This window comes from Plecotus auritus (assembly GCF_963455305.1).
Source record: "Plecotus auritus genome assembly, chromosome: 9".
NCBI classification, from domain to species: Eukaryota; Metazoa; Chordata; class Mammalia; order Chiroptera; family Vespertilionidae; genus Plecotus; species Plecotus auritus.
Genome location: NC_137783.1, coordinates 118123175 through 118141320, shown reverse-complemented (window position 1 = coordinate 118141320; position 18146 = coordinate 118123175). Strand labels below are relative to the sequence as shown.

Below are 18146 nucleotides of genomic sequence, written 5' to 3'. Positions count from 1 at the left end.
TGTGTTCCCTCTACTTCCCATCCTCCCCAGTATTAAATCAAGGTTTCCCTAGCCTATCTCTCACTCTAAACAAGCAACCTTTAAAAGAAGGGCCCCGGTGTTATTGGGGGGAAAAATGGTGGCGGAATAGACAGACAAGTCCCGAGCCTTGTCCTGGAGCAGATAGAAAGAACAGCTGAGGGTCGCACGGGGAGTGTCTGTTGGTGAGTTGAGGGACAGCTATACTCCAGGAGAAGGTGGGGGACTGCTGGACAGGGCTCCCCTGACCGGGCAGCCCCCACTGCTGCTGGGTTCCCTCCCGGAGCCACCGGCTCGGATGCGGAGACCGCGCCATCTTGAAGGGGAAAGTGGATGTTATCGGAAGCCTGAAAATCTACAACTGTGGCACCCACCGAACAGCTGCGAACCCCAGAGCACCGGTCCCCAATTTGCGCAAACACACGGATTCAGAGGAGCTCTACACTCCACCACGGAAAGGTCAGATTTTGCCTGGGATAAGAAGAGAGAACTACATAAACAGACACCCGGAGAAGAGAGACCCTGGGGAGACAAAGACACAGCCCGCATATGAAAGAAAAGCAGGCATCACCAGAAAAGGAAGTAAACAAAATGGAGGCAAGCAACCTGTCAAAGAAAGAATTCAGAGAAATGGTCATGAGGTGGCTGAAAAGAATGAAAGACAAATTCGACAATATGAGTAAGAACCAAGAGGAAATGAAGAAGAACCAAGAAGAAATGAAAAATGACATCGCTGCTGTAAAGAACTCAATAGAAAGCATCAAGAGTAGACTAGAAGAAGCAGAGGACCGCATCTGTGAGCTAGAAGACAAGGTAGGAAAAAATACCCAAGTAGAGCAGCTTCTAGAAAAAAAAAAAAATTAAAAAGCAGGAGGAGAGCCTAAGGGAACTTTGGGACAACACAAAACAAAACAACATCCGCATAATAGGGGTTCCAGAAGGAGAGGAACTGAGCAAGGAATAGAAAACCTGTTTGAAGAAATAATGACAGAAAACTTTCCTGATAGAGGGAAGAAAAAAACCCCACAAATCCAAGAATTTCACAGAGTCCCAAGCAAAATGAACCCCAAAAGACCGATGCCAAGGCACATTATAATTAAACTGGCAAACACCAACGACAAAGTAAGAATCTTAAAAGCGGCCAGAGAGACAGAAAGTTACCTACAAAGGAACCCCCATCAGACTAGCAACTAATTTCTCAACAGAAACTCATCAGGCCAGAAGGGAATGGAATGAAATATACAAAGTCATGCAAAGGAAGGGTCTGAATCCAAGAATACTGTAACCAGCAAGGCTATCAATCAGAATTGAAGGTGAAATCAGAAGCTTCACAGACAAAAAAGGACTAAGGGAATTTATTACCACCAAACCAGCAATGCAAGAAATGCTAAAGGGTCTGCTGTAAAAAAAAGAAATAGAAGTGAAGAAGGAACACAGGGGTAAAGAATTAAAATGGCGACAAATAAGTACCTATCAATAATAACTTTAAATGTAAATGGATTAAATGCCCCAATCAAAAGACATAGGGTAATGGATTGAATAAGAAAACACGACCCATATATCTGCTGTCTACAAGAAACCCACCTCAGAAAAAAAGACGCACACAGACTGAGGGTGAAGGGATGGAAAAAGGTTTTTCAGGCAAATGGAAATGAAAAAAAAAAAGCTGGGGTAGCAATACTTATATCTGACAAATTAGATCTCAAAGTGAAGGACATAACAAGAGATAAGGAAGGCCACTTCATAATACTAAAGGGAACAACCCAACAAGAAGAAATAACTCTGATAAACATATACGCACCCAATACAGGAGCACCCAAATACATAAAAAAAAAACCTCCTGGAGGAGGATATCAAAGGAGACATTGACAGCAATACAATCATAGTAGGAGACTTTAATACCCCACAATCACCATTGGACAAATCCTATAAACAAAAAATCAGCAAAGAAACATCAATTCTAAATGACTCACTAGACCAGATGGAATTAATTGACATTTTCAGAACATTTCACCCCAAAGCCACAGAATATACATTCTTCTCAAGTGCACATAGGTCATTTTCAAAGATAGACCATATGTTGGGTCATAGGCAAAGTCTCTTCAAATTCAAGATCATATCAAGCATCTTCTCAGATCACAGTGGCATAAAACTGGAAATCAACTACAATAAAAACAATCCAAAAAAATCAAACACATGGAGACTAAATAGCATGCTATTAAACAATGACTGGGTTACCAGAGAGATCAAGAAAGAAATAAAAAACATCATGGCAACAAATGACAATGAAAACACAACAATCCATAATCTATGGGACATAGCGAAAGCAGCCTTGAGAGGGAAGTTCATAGCTCTACAAGCCTACTGCAAAAAAACAAGAAACAATGGTAATAAATTACCTAACTCTACAACTCAAAGAGTTAGAAAGAGAGCAACAAGAAAAGCCCAGTGTAAGCAGAAGGAAGGAAATAATAAAGATCAGAGCAGAGATAAACAACATTGAGACCAAAAAAACAACAACAATACAAAAGATCAACAAAACCAAGAGCTGGTTTTTTGAAAGGATAAACAAGATTGATGAACCTCTAGCCAGGCTCACCAAGAAGCAAAGAGAGAGGACCCGAATAAACAAAATCAGAAATGAAAGAGGTGAAATAACAACAGACCCCACCGAAATACAAAGGATTGTTAAAAAATACTATGAACACCCCTATTCCAACAAACTGGACAACCTGGAGGAAATGGACATATTCCTAGAAAAATACAACCTTCCAAAACTCAATCAGGAAGAATCTAAACATCTCAATAGGCCAATAACTATGGAAGAAATTGAAGCAGTCATCAAAAAGCTTCCGGCAAACAAAAGCCCGGGACCAGATGGCTTCACAGGGGAGTTTTACCAAACATTCAAGGAAGAACGAAAACCTATCCTCCTCAGACTACTCCAAAAAATTCAAGAGGAAGGAATACTTCCAAGCTCCTTCTATGAAGCCAGCAACACCCTAATACCAAAACCAGATAAAGACAACACAATGAAAGAGAATTACAGGCCAATATCCCTCATGAACATAGATGCCAAAATCCTCAACAAAATTCTAGTAAATCGGATCCAGCAGTACATCAGAAAGATCATACACCATGACCAAGTAGGATTTATCCCAGGAATGCAAGGATGGTACAATATCCACAAATCAACAAACGTGATACATCACATAAACAAAATGAGAGATAAAAATCACATAGTCATATCAATTGATGCAGAAAAAGCATTTGACAAAATCCAACACACTTTCTTGATAAAAACTCTCAACAAGGTGGGAATAGAAGGATCATACCTCAACATAATAAAATCTATATATGATAAACCCACAGCTAACATCATACTCAATGGGCAAAAACTAAAACCATTTCCCCTAAGAACAGGAACAAAACAGGGATGCCCACTCTCACCACTTCTGTTCAACATAGTACTGGAAGTATTAGCCATTGCAATTAGACAAGAAGAATAAATAAAAAGCATCCAAATTGGAAAAGAAGAAGTAAAGCTGTCCTTATTTGCAGATGACATATATTGTACATAAAAAAAACCCGAAAGACTCCATCAAAAAACTAATAGACTTAATAAATGAATTTGGCAATGTAGCAGGATACAAAATTAACGCCAAGAAATTTATGGCATTTCTATACATCAATAGTGAACTTACAGAAAGAGAGACTAAAAAAGCAATCCCATTTACCATTGCACCAAAAAAATTAAGATATCTAGGAATAAACTTAACTAAGGAGGTAAAAGACCTATATGCGGAAAACTACAAGACACTGAAAAAAGAGATAGAGGAAGACATAAACAGATGGAAGAACATACCATGTTCATGGATTGGGAGAATCAACATCATTAAAATGTCTATACTACCCAAAGCAATCTATAGATTCAATGCACTCCCCATTAAAATACCAACGGCATATTTTGCAGACCTAGAAAGAACTCTCCAAAAATTCATCTTGTATAAAAAAAGACCCCGAATAGCCACAGCAATCCTGAGAAATAAGAACAAAGTTGGTGGGATCTCAATACCAGATTTCAAGCTGTATTACAGAGCCATTGTTCTCAAAACTGCCTGGTACTGGCACAAGAACAGACATATAGATCAATGGGATAGAATAGAGGACCCAGAAATTGACCCAAATCACTATGCACAATCAATATTTGACAAAGGAGGCATGAACATACAATGGAGTCAAGACAGTCTCTTCAATAAATGGTGTTGGGAAAATTGGACAGATACATGCAAAAAAATGAAACTAGACCACCAACTTACACCATACACAAAAATAAACTCAAAATGGATCAAGGACTTAAACATACGACGAGAAACCATAAAAATACTAGAGGAATCCACAGCCAGAAAAATCTCTGACATATGCCGAAGCAATTTCTTCACTGATACTGCTCCTAGGGCAATGGTAACTAAAGAGAAAATAAACAAATGGGACTACATCAAAATAAAAAGCTTTTGCACAGCAAAAGAAACCATCAACAGAACAACAAGAAAGCCCACTGCATGGGAGAACATATTTGCCAGTTGTAATCACTGATAAGGGTTTAATCTCCAACATTTACAGGGAACTCATACAACAATACAGTATTAATACTGGTTTATTAATTGTGACAGATGTACCATACCAATGTGAGATGTTAACACTGGCAGAAACTGGCTGTAGGGTATATGGGAACTCTCTGTATTACCTTAGCAATAATTCTGTAAATCTAAGATTTCTAAAATAAATTAAAAAAATTAAAAAACCTAAAAAACACACAAACAAACAAACAAAACAAACAAACAAAAAAAGAAGGGCCCCATCATAAGGCATGGCTCAGCCTATGAGCAGGCCTGGCCTAACTCAGCCCATTTCCTGGAACCCTTCACACTGCTTAGAGCCCCAGGAAAAGACTTCTGTTTAAACAGAGGGCTCATGGAGCTGTGGAAAGTGTACTTTGACATGAAGCTAGAAGACCAAGGAGAGAGTCCCAGCCAGGTCCACCAACTACCAATAATGTGAACATAGGCAAGTCACTTACTCAACTTGAATTTGGTTTCTCATCTTGCATATGGGAAAATCCCCCACACGGGTTGCATATAGTGCCGTCAAGAGAATGGGCAAATGTCAGCCTGCATAGGATCAAATCTGAGCTCTATCAAACACTGTCTGATCTTGGGCTGGTTATTTAACTTTGCTGAGTCTTGGTTTTCTTGCCTGTCAAACTGAAAATAATAGTGTCACTTATCTTATTGAGTCACTGTCTTAAGTGAGACCTTATCACATAGCCTGACACATAGGATGTTAGCTCTTCTCATCATCAGGAGGGTCAAGTGAGAGAACATATGTGAAAGCATGATAAGAACTAAAGCCCCATAAGTGAGTTGAGTTGAACAGGGTGATCAAGTCAACCTGGGAGATCTGGACCCTGGACAGAAGATCCACATGTTAAAAAGTTGTTGAAATGGGCTTCCTGGCTCTACTAGGGGAAAGTTTTAGTCTCTACAGAGCACTAACCTGAGGGCAATGAAAGTTTTGTTTACCATCACTTGGTCAACAAAACTTGAAAGTGCTTGAGTGTTTTATGGCACAATATACGCACATTTGATAAATTGTATGTTAATTTTACCATACTTTAAAGTCACATTTAGGGTTCCTCTGATTCTGAAGTGTCAGAGAAATCTATGTCAAGTTCTCTCTTGAAGATATAAATAATCCCCTGATAATTTATCAGCTTGGATTTTTTTTTAGATCAGATTTGAAAGAACATCAGATTGCTACCAAACTCTACCAATAAATTCAATGTATAACTAAGAATAAATAATATCATTTGTTGAGTACCATATTGCAGAAAATTTACTTATATTTTTTCATTAATTCTTATACTACCATCTTCAGGTATAGAGTATTATCCTCATTTGACAGTTGAGGAATCTGAAGGTCAGGATAGTTAAGTAATCTGCACATGTTAGAGCTGGGGTTTGAACCCATGTTTGCCTCAGGAGGGTTCTTCTTCCTACACTATATTGACCTCCTTCAGACCCGTTTATCATTTACCTCTAAGGTTGACAGCTGTAGGTAAAAGAAATTAGAAGTCTGATACCAATAGTTTATTTCTAATATAGAAATTTATTTAATAAAGTAATTACTTTACAGGCCTTTGGCTGTAGCTATGTTTTTTCTGCTCTTGTTCCAATTGTTTGGACAAATAGGAAACTGCACATTAGGTAGGCAAAGGTCACATGGAAGGGAGTGGATAATGTAATTTGCAAAAGGAGAAATGTTATGAATAGATGATATTTTTAGAGTTTTCTTTTTCTTGTTCACAATGGGTTTTGGTTTCCAACCTGATGAAATTTAAAGTTTACAAGATCTGAGGAAAACTAAGAGATTAGCCTTTATAAGCCTCACTCATAAAGCCTGTCTGAGGGGTTGGAGAGGGTGGCAGCTGTGATCTTTCAGAGTCCTGGCTAAAAAACTCTGCTCATTCTTCTACCTTATTTGAGGGTTCCTCCTTGACATGACTCCTGTTGGGATTCTGGTGACCTAGGAGGGCTGCAGAATCTATACTGTAGCGAAGGCATGACCATCAGGATACTTCCTTATACCTTGTGATCCCATACCTCAAATAGGCTCCCAGCACTGCCCAGCCATCCTACTATAATTTTCTAGCATGTCTGTCTCCCCCACCCTCCCCCTACACACACATGACTCTTTTATGCCTTCTCCTCTCTCCTCAAGCCTTCCTAGGCCTCTCTACCTCACTCTCTACCTTGTCTTTCACCTTATAGAGAAAATTTAAGCTATTAGATAGTAGCCCTCTCATCTTCCTTCACCAAAATCCCAACCTACAGCCTACCATCCTCTCTTTGTTATAACCAAGGAGAAGTTTCTCAATTTTTTAAAGATCTGTCTCTGCTTCCCTTTTCATAGAATTTGTTCCTTTGGTTATCCTCTTTCTCTCATCCCCTCTACTGTATCATTTCTATCCACATTCAAATGTGCTTTCATCTTTTAACCCACTTCTTTAGCTATGCATTCCCCCAACACACTCTCTATTCCTTTTCCTAGTCCAATTGTTGTGTCTATATCTTCCCCTTTCTCACCTCCCATTCTTTACTAAGCCCATTTCAATCTGTCTTTGGCTTCTGCCATTTCATCAAAACTCCTCTTGACCTTCATATTATCAAATCTAAGAATCACTTTGTACTTATCTGACTCAGACTCTCAAAAGTGTGTGTATGACACACAACTCTCCCTTCTTGGCATCTTCGCTTCTCTGCGCTCCCAGGACTCCATGCTCTCCTGGCTTTTTCTCCTACTTCTCTGACTGCTACTTTTCAGTCTCCTCTGTCACTCCTTTTTCACCTGAGCTAAGGACAAAGATGTCTATGGCTTGGTCCTGGGTCCTCATCTTTCCTCATATTATTTCCCTAGGCTTTAAATATCATCTATATGATGATGATACCAAATGAATTTATTCAACCTTTGGTATATCCAACTACCTACTTGATATCTCCACTTAGATGCCCCTTGTCCAAAAGTTACTAGTAACTCCTGCCTTACTGCCTCCTTTCAGGTCCTCGAGCATCCCTGCGCCTTTTGTGTCTTGTGGTCTTTATACATCCTGCATCCTCTATCTAGACTGATCTTCCCTCTGTTATAGATACAACTAACGACTTCTCATCTTTTAAGTCTGTGCTTCAGTTACACCAGCTCAGGCCTTTTATGACCACTCTTTCTAAGCAGATTCTCTCATTACTTTCTGTCACTGTACAGAGTTTGTTTCTATCATAAAAGTTATCACAACTTGCAATGAATTATAGATTTTTCTTTCCTTTTTTTGGATTTTTTTTCCTTCTAAGCTCTGTGTTGGCAAAGACCATTTATTTTATTTTATGATGTATCCTCAGCCTAGTATTACAAGATGCCTATGACTCAGTCAGTACTCAGTAGATATTAACATGAATGAAGCAAAAGATGGACATAGGAATGGAATGCCACTGAACATTTTGGTTTGCCTCCATCTTTCTCATCTTGATGCTGTCTGCCCCAATAGCTGTCTGTCCACCTACAGCATCTCCTGGAATAAGAATAAATGTGATAAAAAAGAATAAAGGTGGATTTGGGACCATGAGGAAAAGGGGATCTGAAGCAGTATTAGATGTTTGGGGGTCCAGGGAGGATTCATGAACTATGTCTTATAAATCTTGTCTCAAGGTAGAAAGATTGAAATTAACTCATTGCAATGAGTTTCCTCACTTCTGATCAGCAATCAGGCCAAAGACGTGGTTTGGTTTTCAGATGCCCAATCTGTCCCTGAAAGGACGCCCTGTGCTTCCTTCTTCTCACTAGTGGAAAAACAAATGGGGACCCAGATTGTGAAGCTTCTGCTCCCACACCAACCCCGAGCTGCCTGGAGATTAGCCAGGAGACCAAGGCCAAGATGGAGGAAGAAGCGTACAACAAGAGGTGAGTTAGAATTCAACCCCTCTGAGGTCACTTGGCAGATCTCAGAAGATACTTTCCCACAGGCCTTCCCATCTCTTAGAGGACTGAGGGAAGCAACCAGTGACCCCGGGACCTCCTTGCCTCAGTGGAGAAAATAGCAGTACTGTTCCACAGGAAGGACAGGAGGAAGCAGGGAGAGAGGGTGTGGTCAGACAATAACAAGACTGCCCTTTTTTTTTAGGCAAAATGCCACCAGAACGTCACTGCCCAGAATGATCTGAAAATCAAGGGCTATGGGTGGGTTCTTCTTGATGGTGCCTGAGGCTTCCTGAGCACCCAGAACAGTCATGTTGCTGCCAAAAATGCCCAGGAGCAGCGGCAACTCCATTTGCTACAATTGTCTCAGCCTTTCCTTCTCCCTGTCAACTGGAGTATCCTTAACTTCCAACTGTCCTCTTCTCTAATTGAGCTTCAATAGCAACTCTGGTTTGTCAGTCACAGATGGGACAGAGTACTGACTTGGCCAGACAGAAAATTACCTCTGACCAGGCATCACATCCTGAGCTTCGTTTCCTGTGGCTCCTAGGGAGACACAGCTTCCCACTGGTGTGAAATCTGTGGGCTTTTGTGGGGCAGCCATGCACATTATCCTGGGATTGCTCCAGCCAAGCTGTGCTGGCCTTAAACACTCAGCTGTAGGACAGGCAGAAAGTGTATATTCAGTGTAATACTGATCCTGGGATAAGGAAATCAGAAGGGTTTCTCTAGGAAAGCCTGTCTTTTAACCCACAGCTGTCCTCTGTACTCAGAATGCGTGAGGGTAAATGACTCCATTGGCTTTGTAAACATTTATTGAGTACCTCTCTAAGACAAGCTGTGTGCCTGCCACTTTGGTAAAACTTCCCAGCAAGCCTGTGTAACAGGTGTCACCCTCACTAGATCAAGTCGTATGCCTGGTACTTCCTCAGAACATTCCCACACCCTGTGAGATGAATGACACCCTCTCCATTTTACAGGTGAGGAACTGACTCACCAAGGTTACATAGAAAACAGTTGTAATCTTAGCCCCACTGAATGTTTGATAGAACAAGAACCCGGTCACATTTTTCCCTGTCAGTTTTGTCACACTTTCATAAACAGGAAGGATGACTGAAGATTGAGGGGAAATTGTACTGACATGAGCCATGGGATTCAGTGGAGCTTCCCAGCTTTTTCCTGTTTGTGGAACCACAGGAAGTGCGTAATTATTGGGGATGCTCAAGTCCTCTCCTCTCGGACCTCAGGAAAGGATGCTCTGTGCCTGGCCTTCCCAGACTCGATTGTTCCTTTTTTGCCTTCTAGATACCAGGAAGATCTAAAGAAGATCAAAGAGTTTAAAGGCCTAAAGGAGGAGGAAGAAGAACAGAAGAGTGAGGGTCCTGAGGAACCTGAAGAGGCAGAAGAAAGTGAAGAAGAGGGAAAGGACAAGAGAAGCAGGTTGGAGCCCTTGCCACTGCCAAAATGGGTCATAATTCATTAACTGCACAATATCTCTGGAGGTGCCAGTGCAGGGCATAGTGGGTCTAAGGCCCAAATGAGCAGCCAACAGAAGTCAAGAGGACACTCAAGTTGGGAGAGGAGGCAGAGGAAATTCCAAAGAGCTAAATTAGTTAACAAGGGGATATTTGCAAGAGCCAAGAGGTCATAGGTGATGGTAGTGGTGATGGTATTGATGGTGGAGAGCTATCATCAGGAGCCAAGAAACAAATTGCGAGGGACTCTGACTGGAGTCCCTCCTAGCCCAGCCACAGTTAGCTTCTTTTCCAGCTACTAGTATCCCCATGAATGGACCATGGTCTAGGGAGCTGGTCTAAAGCCCTAGAGGGGCTTTCTTACATGAACAGAGGCAGAGAGAATAGATGGGTGCAAGGGACAAACTCAGCTTGGTGACAAAGGTGAGTTTCCAACAGGACCCTTCCATTCTGATCAAACAAGCTTGGTCATCTGGACATTGGTTTCACTTTGGGTTGGAAATACTTGGGTTTTTTTGTTTGTTTGTTTGTTTTTAGATATACTGTATATTTCAAGTGTATTTTTCTCTAAATCTGGAAAATATATATAACATGTAGATAAAGATAGTATAGATCCTGCATCTTGTCCTATCTATGTCCTGGATTTTAACGATAGCCCCACCTTCACATATTCTACCCTCTTGTCTCTATTAGTACATTCAAACCAGAAGTCTTGAATTATGATGTCTGAAAATGTAGTTACAGCAAACTTGGAACACTTCACCAAAAGCTTTGTTTTTAGACCCCCAGGCTATTCTAGGTTTGAGAATGGCTCCAGCCAAAAGGATTAATTATCTAATTAGCTGCTAAACTTGGGATAGGATATGTGTCTATGCTTCATTGCTGACAGACTCTGGAAATCACATGCATGTAACAAATAAGGTAATAAAATGAAAATTAGACATGAGATAGATATGCTTCAAAACACAGAGGGACAATAGAGCACAGTTAGTGGAAAATTCAACCAGAGTGAAATATCTCAGCCTACATGAATTCACCCCAATGTTCAAGGGAAGAGTTATCTAGGAGAACTGGAGAAAATGCTTCATCAGTGAAAACAACCTATATTAGGATGTACCACCTCTCTTACTGAAAGAACCCCCAAGTTTCAACAGTGAAAGCATAGTCCCTACCCCAAGCAGTTGGATCCTGATCTCCTTATGTCTCTTCTCTCTCCTGGGGTCGTCTGCTCTTATTTTGCAGACCACCACAATGCCTTCCTTCCCTTAATGCAGTCAAGCCCAGGCCAGGACAACAGCTCTTCCTTTGACTCCCTTCAATACAGCTAACACAGGCTGGAACTTCTAACATTTCCAAACACCAAAAAAAGAACAAAAGAGAACTAAACAGAGAGTACATGGAATATAAACAGTTTGGTTTACAAGGCACAGGGCTGGAATCCTTATCTAGCTAATTTGATCTCAGAAGATTGTTGGGTCCCTCCCATTTCATGAAATCCCAGAGAAAATAAGGCTGTGCCTGGGTCCCTCTCTGTACAGCTCCTGGTCAGCTGCCTAAAGAAATGGCCACCCTATGCATCCATCATCTGAGAGTGTCCTCTTGGTCTGCCTATCCTGAGGCCTTGTTCTCTCTCCCACCTTGGCTCCCTTTCAGATTTACATTTGGTCTTGAGTACATGCGTATACCACAGGTGATGGATACCAGACATCAGCACAGCCCTCAGAAGGGTCCTTGTCCTTCAGCACAGGGATATAGCTTCGCCTTTTCAGGGCCAGCATGACGACAGACACTGCTATCATATAAACTGCACACTCAAAGTTGTAGTTTCCCTTCCTCAACTGTGACCAAAGCCAGACTAGCCCTGAGAGCTGTTGTCTTCAATGCCAAGCAGTCCATTCATTTCTGAGTCCCTTACACACACAGTTGTCTGCAGGCACCTGCATTCAAATGTGATTCCCCATGAAATTTTGCCATCTCATCAACAAGCAAGGTATTAAGTCATTAAAAGTCCATGTCCTACTTAGTGAATTTCAAAACAAAAAACACTGGGGTAACCCCAGTAGTTGATCCCGTACATAAGAGATTCAACAACAAACACTAAAGTCTTTTTGTCTGAATGTCTACTATGTTTAATATATAATAATGTAATCTGTTATAAATATTATTTTCTAGAGGATCAGCTTAAATGAACTTTAGTGAATCAATCCAATATCTTAACCATATTAAAACAGAACACAGTCTTCTGACATTTACATTGAACAAGTAAGTAAGACTCATAAGGTGCAACAGAAAACTTTTACCTTTTCTCCCACTGCCTGTTCAAACCTGCTCTATGGTTTTAAGTACATTCCTTTACTTTTCCAATAACTCTCTGAAAACATAAGTCCTCTGGTCAAGTTTAAATCCCAATAATAACCTCCTTCCAGCAATTAAAATGGGCAGTTCCCTGAAATAGTGAAAAGCTTGAACTTGTAAAGTTCAAGTGTCTCACCTCCTTCAGTGCTGGTCTGCTTTAGGAAGGAAGTCTGAAGTGGGGATGGGGAGCATGGCTTCTCTCTCAGTCTCCTAATTACACTCCTACCATCCACCCCTGCTTTGCTGTTGCAGTGTCTGACCTCTCCAGGATGAACACTGAGAACGGGAATCTAGATTAAGGAGTAGGAAAGGCAATACTTGACTGGTATTATTGTGACTGAGCCTGAGGCTTTGGCAGGCATTTAAAGCTGACTTTCTGACTTAGTTTAGTATGGCGTTGTATGGGACCTTCAGAGAAAACCATTCCTCCCATCCCAGCATCACACACATTCAAACCATTGCTCAGGCTCTCTCAGTTGCAGGTCCCTTTATGAGGTTGAATGCATCTCTTCCAGCTGGTTACTTAAAATATGTCTCTTGGTCCTTGAACATCTGGAAGTATACCTTCCTTGTTCAGCTTCTAGGTAGCATTTCCAGACAGAAACCATGACATCCAATGCCAGCTTCCCTTTACCTGACTACATCCAAGTGAGGTGAAACATCTACCTTTGGCCCACCATTGGTGGGAGGATAGTTTTCCCCATCATGACCCCCCTACTCTGATGCCACAAAGGACTTCAGCAAAACCCCTGCTCTTTAGATTTCTCAGGTGCGAGTCACACACAATAGTACACTGTCTCCCTCTTATTGCAACATATCGAACTCTCCAATCAGCATCCCCGAAGCCCCTCTCTAGGCCCAGGTGAGGGGGAAGCATCTTCACCCTTCCCTATGGAGGAATGGGTAGAACTCAGTACAACCAAAAATTGATTTCCAAAGGAATTCTATTTCTAATCTAATTCTATTTCTAACCTCTTTTATAGGCTGAAAACAGCTGACCAGCTGAAGGTCACGAAACCAGATCTTGACCTTCTCCTCTGCTGTTCCACATAAGGGTGGGGCTAGAGTGGCATTTTCCCCACTGTAGCAGTTTGCTTTGGGCATGGAAATATAGCTGAAAAGAAAGGTTGCATTTTAGCATACAATTATATTTAAATAGAAAGGAAATAGTTTAAATGGAGCTGAAAGAAAATAAGCTTCCACTTCTAAGCTCTCCCTTCCCAACAGTTGAAAAATAGTCGATGATTTTCACCTCAGATGATGTGATCACTATTTTGCTTTGCTTAATTGTCCCTGAAATGATCATCAGAGGGTTCCCACATGGAAAATAAACTAGTTAGTGCCTTAGTGTAGCATCTGAGGCAGGCCCTCTTGAGTATCTGGCCCCTTTATAAAGAGGGTATTTGTTGAGTCATTTTATCCATTGTTATGGTGTCTTTTTTTCTACTAACTCAGAAGTAGAGCTCTTTACTTCTCAGCAAATAGCCTGCATATTTCAGTGTCTATGTGAGCCTCAAGATCTTCAGAAAGCCCTGTCACTTTCTCACCTCCTCCATTTGTTAATCCTCAATATTCTCATATATATATATATATATATATATATATATATATATATATATATATATTATATATTCAAAAATAGATGTGTCCAGGGCTTCTTCAGAGAGATCTAAGAATGGACTCTTCAAAGTGGGCCATCTGACAGAATGTCTTTTCACTAGGCCATAAAGAGTGGAAAAGTTGAAAGGCAGTTGGAAAGAAAAGAGTGAAGCAGGCAAAAAATGGAGGAGGACTGAGATGAAAAGCAAGGAGGGAAGAGAGAAAAGAGTGAATGGAAAGGGGAGAGAAGGGTATGAAGAAAAAGAGGAGGAGGGAAAGATTAGGGAATAAAAATTAACAGGGTTGAGAAAACATCTTGAATAAGACATCTAGAGGTTGCTGGAGCTACTAGTCCTCTGGTTGCCCTGGGATGGTTTAAAGTGAACTCTTGAGGTTGATCTGGTTCTTTGTCATTTATCATTGACATCAAGTCTTTTATGAGTTTAGCATAATCCTCCCACTCTGAATATAGTCAGATGTGGAAATGAGGACAACAAATTATGTGTCTGAACATGGAGGCAGACAAAGATTAGAACTTGGAACTGATCACTAATACTGCTAAATGCAGAAAAGATGCTGGTCCTGTCTGAATGTGTGGGAGTGTGGTCAGCCAACTTTATATCTTGGGGCTTGGGAGATATCTATGACCACCTCATGAACAGATGAGAGCATGGGTAAATGGGTGAAGAATCAAACAAGCAAATAGAGTATTGTATCTCGGTAGCTCCCAACATCAAGGCTATGGGTTGGTGGCATCAAAATCACTTGAAGGAAAATTTAAACTATGGATACCTAGACCATACCTTTGGAAACTCTTTCTTATTCAGTAGGCCTGGGTATTTTGAATAAGTGCTGCTAAGAGACTCTATAGTATACACTGCTGAGTTTGAGAACCAGTGCTCTAGATAGTATGGCAAGTGTTCCAGAGAGAGAAGTATGGGTCTGGGCATCATATTTGTGCTCAACATACTAAACTCTCCACCCATTTTTTCATTTGACAGCAAACTTGAAGAATTGGTTCATTTCTTACAAGTCCTGTATCCCAAACTGTGTCAGCACTGGCAAGTCATCTGGATGATGGCCGCAGCAATGCTGGTCTTGACTGTGGTCTTGGGGCTGTACAATTCCTATAACTCTTGTGTGGAGCAGCCCGATGGGCCCCTTGGAAGATCCACTTGCTCAGCAGCCCAGAGGGACTCCTGGTGGAGCTCAGGACTCCAACATGAGCAGCCTACAGAGCAGTAGGAAACCTGACATCCAGCCAGTACTCTGCTCCTGCACACAGCCCATCACCCTTTCCCCAAGTTATAGTGCTGTCAGGCCCAGGTGTGAGCACGCTGCCACCGGTCCATCAGAGAATGAGCAGGGGTTCTTTGACAATCAGCTCCCCTGTGGGAGCTCTTCATACATAGTAACTGATGTTCTCGGAGGATCAGCAAAACTTTCCTGGGAAAGCAGCCAGTAGATGAAGAAGTCACCTTCACCAAGGAACTCTAATAGAAGGGAAGGTCGCCTGCCTTGGCTCACTGCAGGGGACAGTGACAAGCTCACTCTTCCATTTCCTCTTTGCAATAGAAAATCAGGAAGAATTGTGCCTAAAGGCCAACTCCAACCCCAAGGAACAGGCCTGGAATTAGGAGTCACGACGTCAATATCTTCCCATTTCCTATCTCATTCTCACTGACTCTCTTTCTGCCCCTTTGGAACAGTGTTTATCTTTACAGAAATAGAAAAGGTTTCTCAGAAAAATATTTAGACTGAGTTTAGCTCTGTGCTTGAAATGCAATGGGAAGATGTGAATTAATATATATGTATCTGTACACACAAACAACACACACATACACACAGCACACATGTGCATGAAGCCAACAAGCCTCCAAACGTGTGCTATGGGTGCTCTGGATAAAGCCAACCCACAGATATTCACTAGGTATGGGGCAGTCACCAGGCACCTGTTCAATGAGCTCTCCACGTGGATTTAAGATGTTTGAAAAACACTGCAAACTCATGGCTTTAATATTGAACTTGCTGGTCTCCATTTCAAGTACAATTCCAAACTGCTGTACAGCACAGTCTATTCCCTATTTGTTCTCTCCCCATTGGGAGAAGTTAATTGGACTCTCAAGTGAATAAGGAGATCCGGTGTGCTTTCAGCATCCATGCACCCACATATAAGTGTGCAGCTACACCTAGTGCTTCAGTTCAAATGGAATTCTCAACTCAAACATGTGTTTCAGAGCATCCCCAGTTGTTTAGTAGAACACTGATAGAGCACACCCCAACTTCAATTTGACCTCTCGCTCCACCTTCACAGCCTTCATTCATCCCTCATCAGTTTTGGGGGGTATTGGTTTCTGTGTGGGTTTTGGTGGGGTTGTTTTGCTTTTGTTTTGTTGTTGAAGTTGTTTGTTTTTGTTGCTAATACTAATAATATAAAACTTACTATGATACAAACACAGTTCTAGGTACTATGTAGGTATTAATTCATTTAGTCCTCAAGGAAAACAAATAAAAACAATGAGGTGGTACTAGTCTTCTCATTTTCAGCTAAGGAAACTGAAGCACAAGAAATACAAGTAGCTCTCAGAGGACACCTAGCTAGTAAATCATGGGGCTAGAACTCAAAGCTGGGCAGGCTGGCCCAGAGGCTGTGCTCTTAACCACTGCACTAAATGGCCTCTTCCAGTGGTCTCCTAATTGTATACCTTACAGTCCAGACCCTTTAGCACCTCCAAACCATTTCTGGTGCCTAGGCCAGTGGTCGGCAAACCGCGGCTTGCGAGCCACATGCGGCTCTTTGGACCCTTGAGTGTGGCTCTTCCACAAAATACCACATGCGGGCACGCACGTACAGTGCGACTGAAGGAGTACCCTAATTAAGTTAATAACAATGTACCTACCTATATAGTTTAAGTTTAAAAAATTTGGCTCTCAAAAGAAATTTCAATCGCTGTACTGTTGATATTTGGCTCTGTTGACTAATGAGTTTGCCGATCACTGGCCTAGACTAACCCAGTGGTCGGCAAACTCATTAGTCAACAGAGTGGCAAACCACGGCTTGCGAGTTTGCCGACCACTGGACTAACCTGTTTTCTCTCACAGCTCTGTTCCTCCACCCACTAGTTTTTCTTCCTGCGATTTTTTTCTGGTCATTCTTCAGGACCAAGCGCAAAAATCATCCCATATAGGCTTTAATTACCTCCTCCAACTCCCCACTATACCCCACACAATAGGGCACACCCTTCTCTGTGCTTTCTGGCACTTTTTAAACATCTTCCTTATTGATCATTAAGACAATGTATAACAATAACTTATTTCTATGTCTTTCTCCCCCTAGCAAATTTTCCTCAAAGACAAGAACCATGTCTTACCCATTTTCTGGGTAAGGGCTTAGCATGGTGGCTAATGCCGGGGAGGTTGTCATTAAATGCTGATCAAAAGAACAAGGGAGCCTTCAAGGTGGTGGAGAGCAGCTTGAGGACAGCTGACATTTTGCATACTTCCCAATACCAGCACCAGCACCACCACTATTTCTATAAGAACAATAACATCTTTATTAGCCTCAACTTATTCTAATACTTTTCAGTCTGCTCTGAGAGAGAACAGAAATGAGGCCGGACTAGCAACATCATTCCCAAGCTCAAGAACCAGGCTTAATGCAACCACTCCTTTCAGGAGACCCACCTAGATTAGCCCCACTTTAGAACAGCATGTTGATTTAAGGGGGACGTCCTTTACAGTGGCTAGCAAATCACTGTGAGAGAAGCCCAAGCCAGGATGGACCACGGATGTGCCACTAGGTAAAGAGGTGCAGATCAAGGTAGACAGACTTTGGGGGCATGGATGGATGGTTTACCTTCCCTTTCCAGGGAGGCTGGACATACTGAAGGAGGTCTGGGTCCTCAGAGCCCAAAGACAGGATGCAAATAGAGCTCTTGAGAGAGTGGCTGTGAGATGGAGCTTTTGGCTGGCAATGTCCAGTCTCAGCCACTCTTAAAGGACCAGGCTAAGAGAATGCATTGTCCACTGGGCCACAAGGTTGTGACCTTTGTTTCCAGTTGAAACAAAGGCCAGGAGAGGGGGTTGCAGTGAGTTCCTGAACCTCCAGCTGCTCCAAAGGAAGACCTGCAAGAGTCCTCCCAGACAAGGTCCTCACTCAAACTACTCTGAGAG

The 18146-nt window shown here is 41.8% G+C and overlaps 1 protein-coding gene across 3 annotated transcripts in view; it reads left to right on the top strand.

Moving 5' to 3' along the window:
- The window catches only part of IRAG1 (inositol 1,4,5-triphosphate receptor associated 1), a gene marked incomplete at its 5' end in the record, with an annotated part of 128146 nt that extends 112884 nt beyond the window's left edge, over positions 1-15262 (top strand). For all 3 annotated transcript variants that reach the window (XM_080688407.1, XM_080688406.1, XM_080688405.1), the window contains 3 exons: positions 8413-8529; positions 9850-9984; positions 14975-15262. In XM_080688407.1, the coding sequence (XP_080544533.1) occupies positions 8413-8529; positions 9850-9984; positions 14975-15218 (496 nt within the window). In that variant the 3' untranslated portion in view covers positions 15219-15262. The remainder of the gene's footprint in view (positions 1-8412; positions 8530-9849; positions 9985-14974) is intronic.
- Between the last annotated feature and the right edge of the window lie 2884 nt (positions 15263-18146).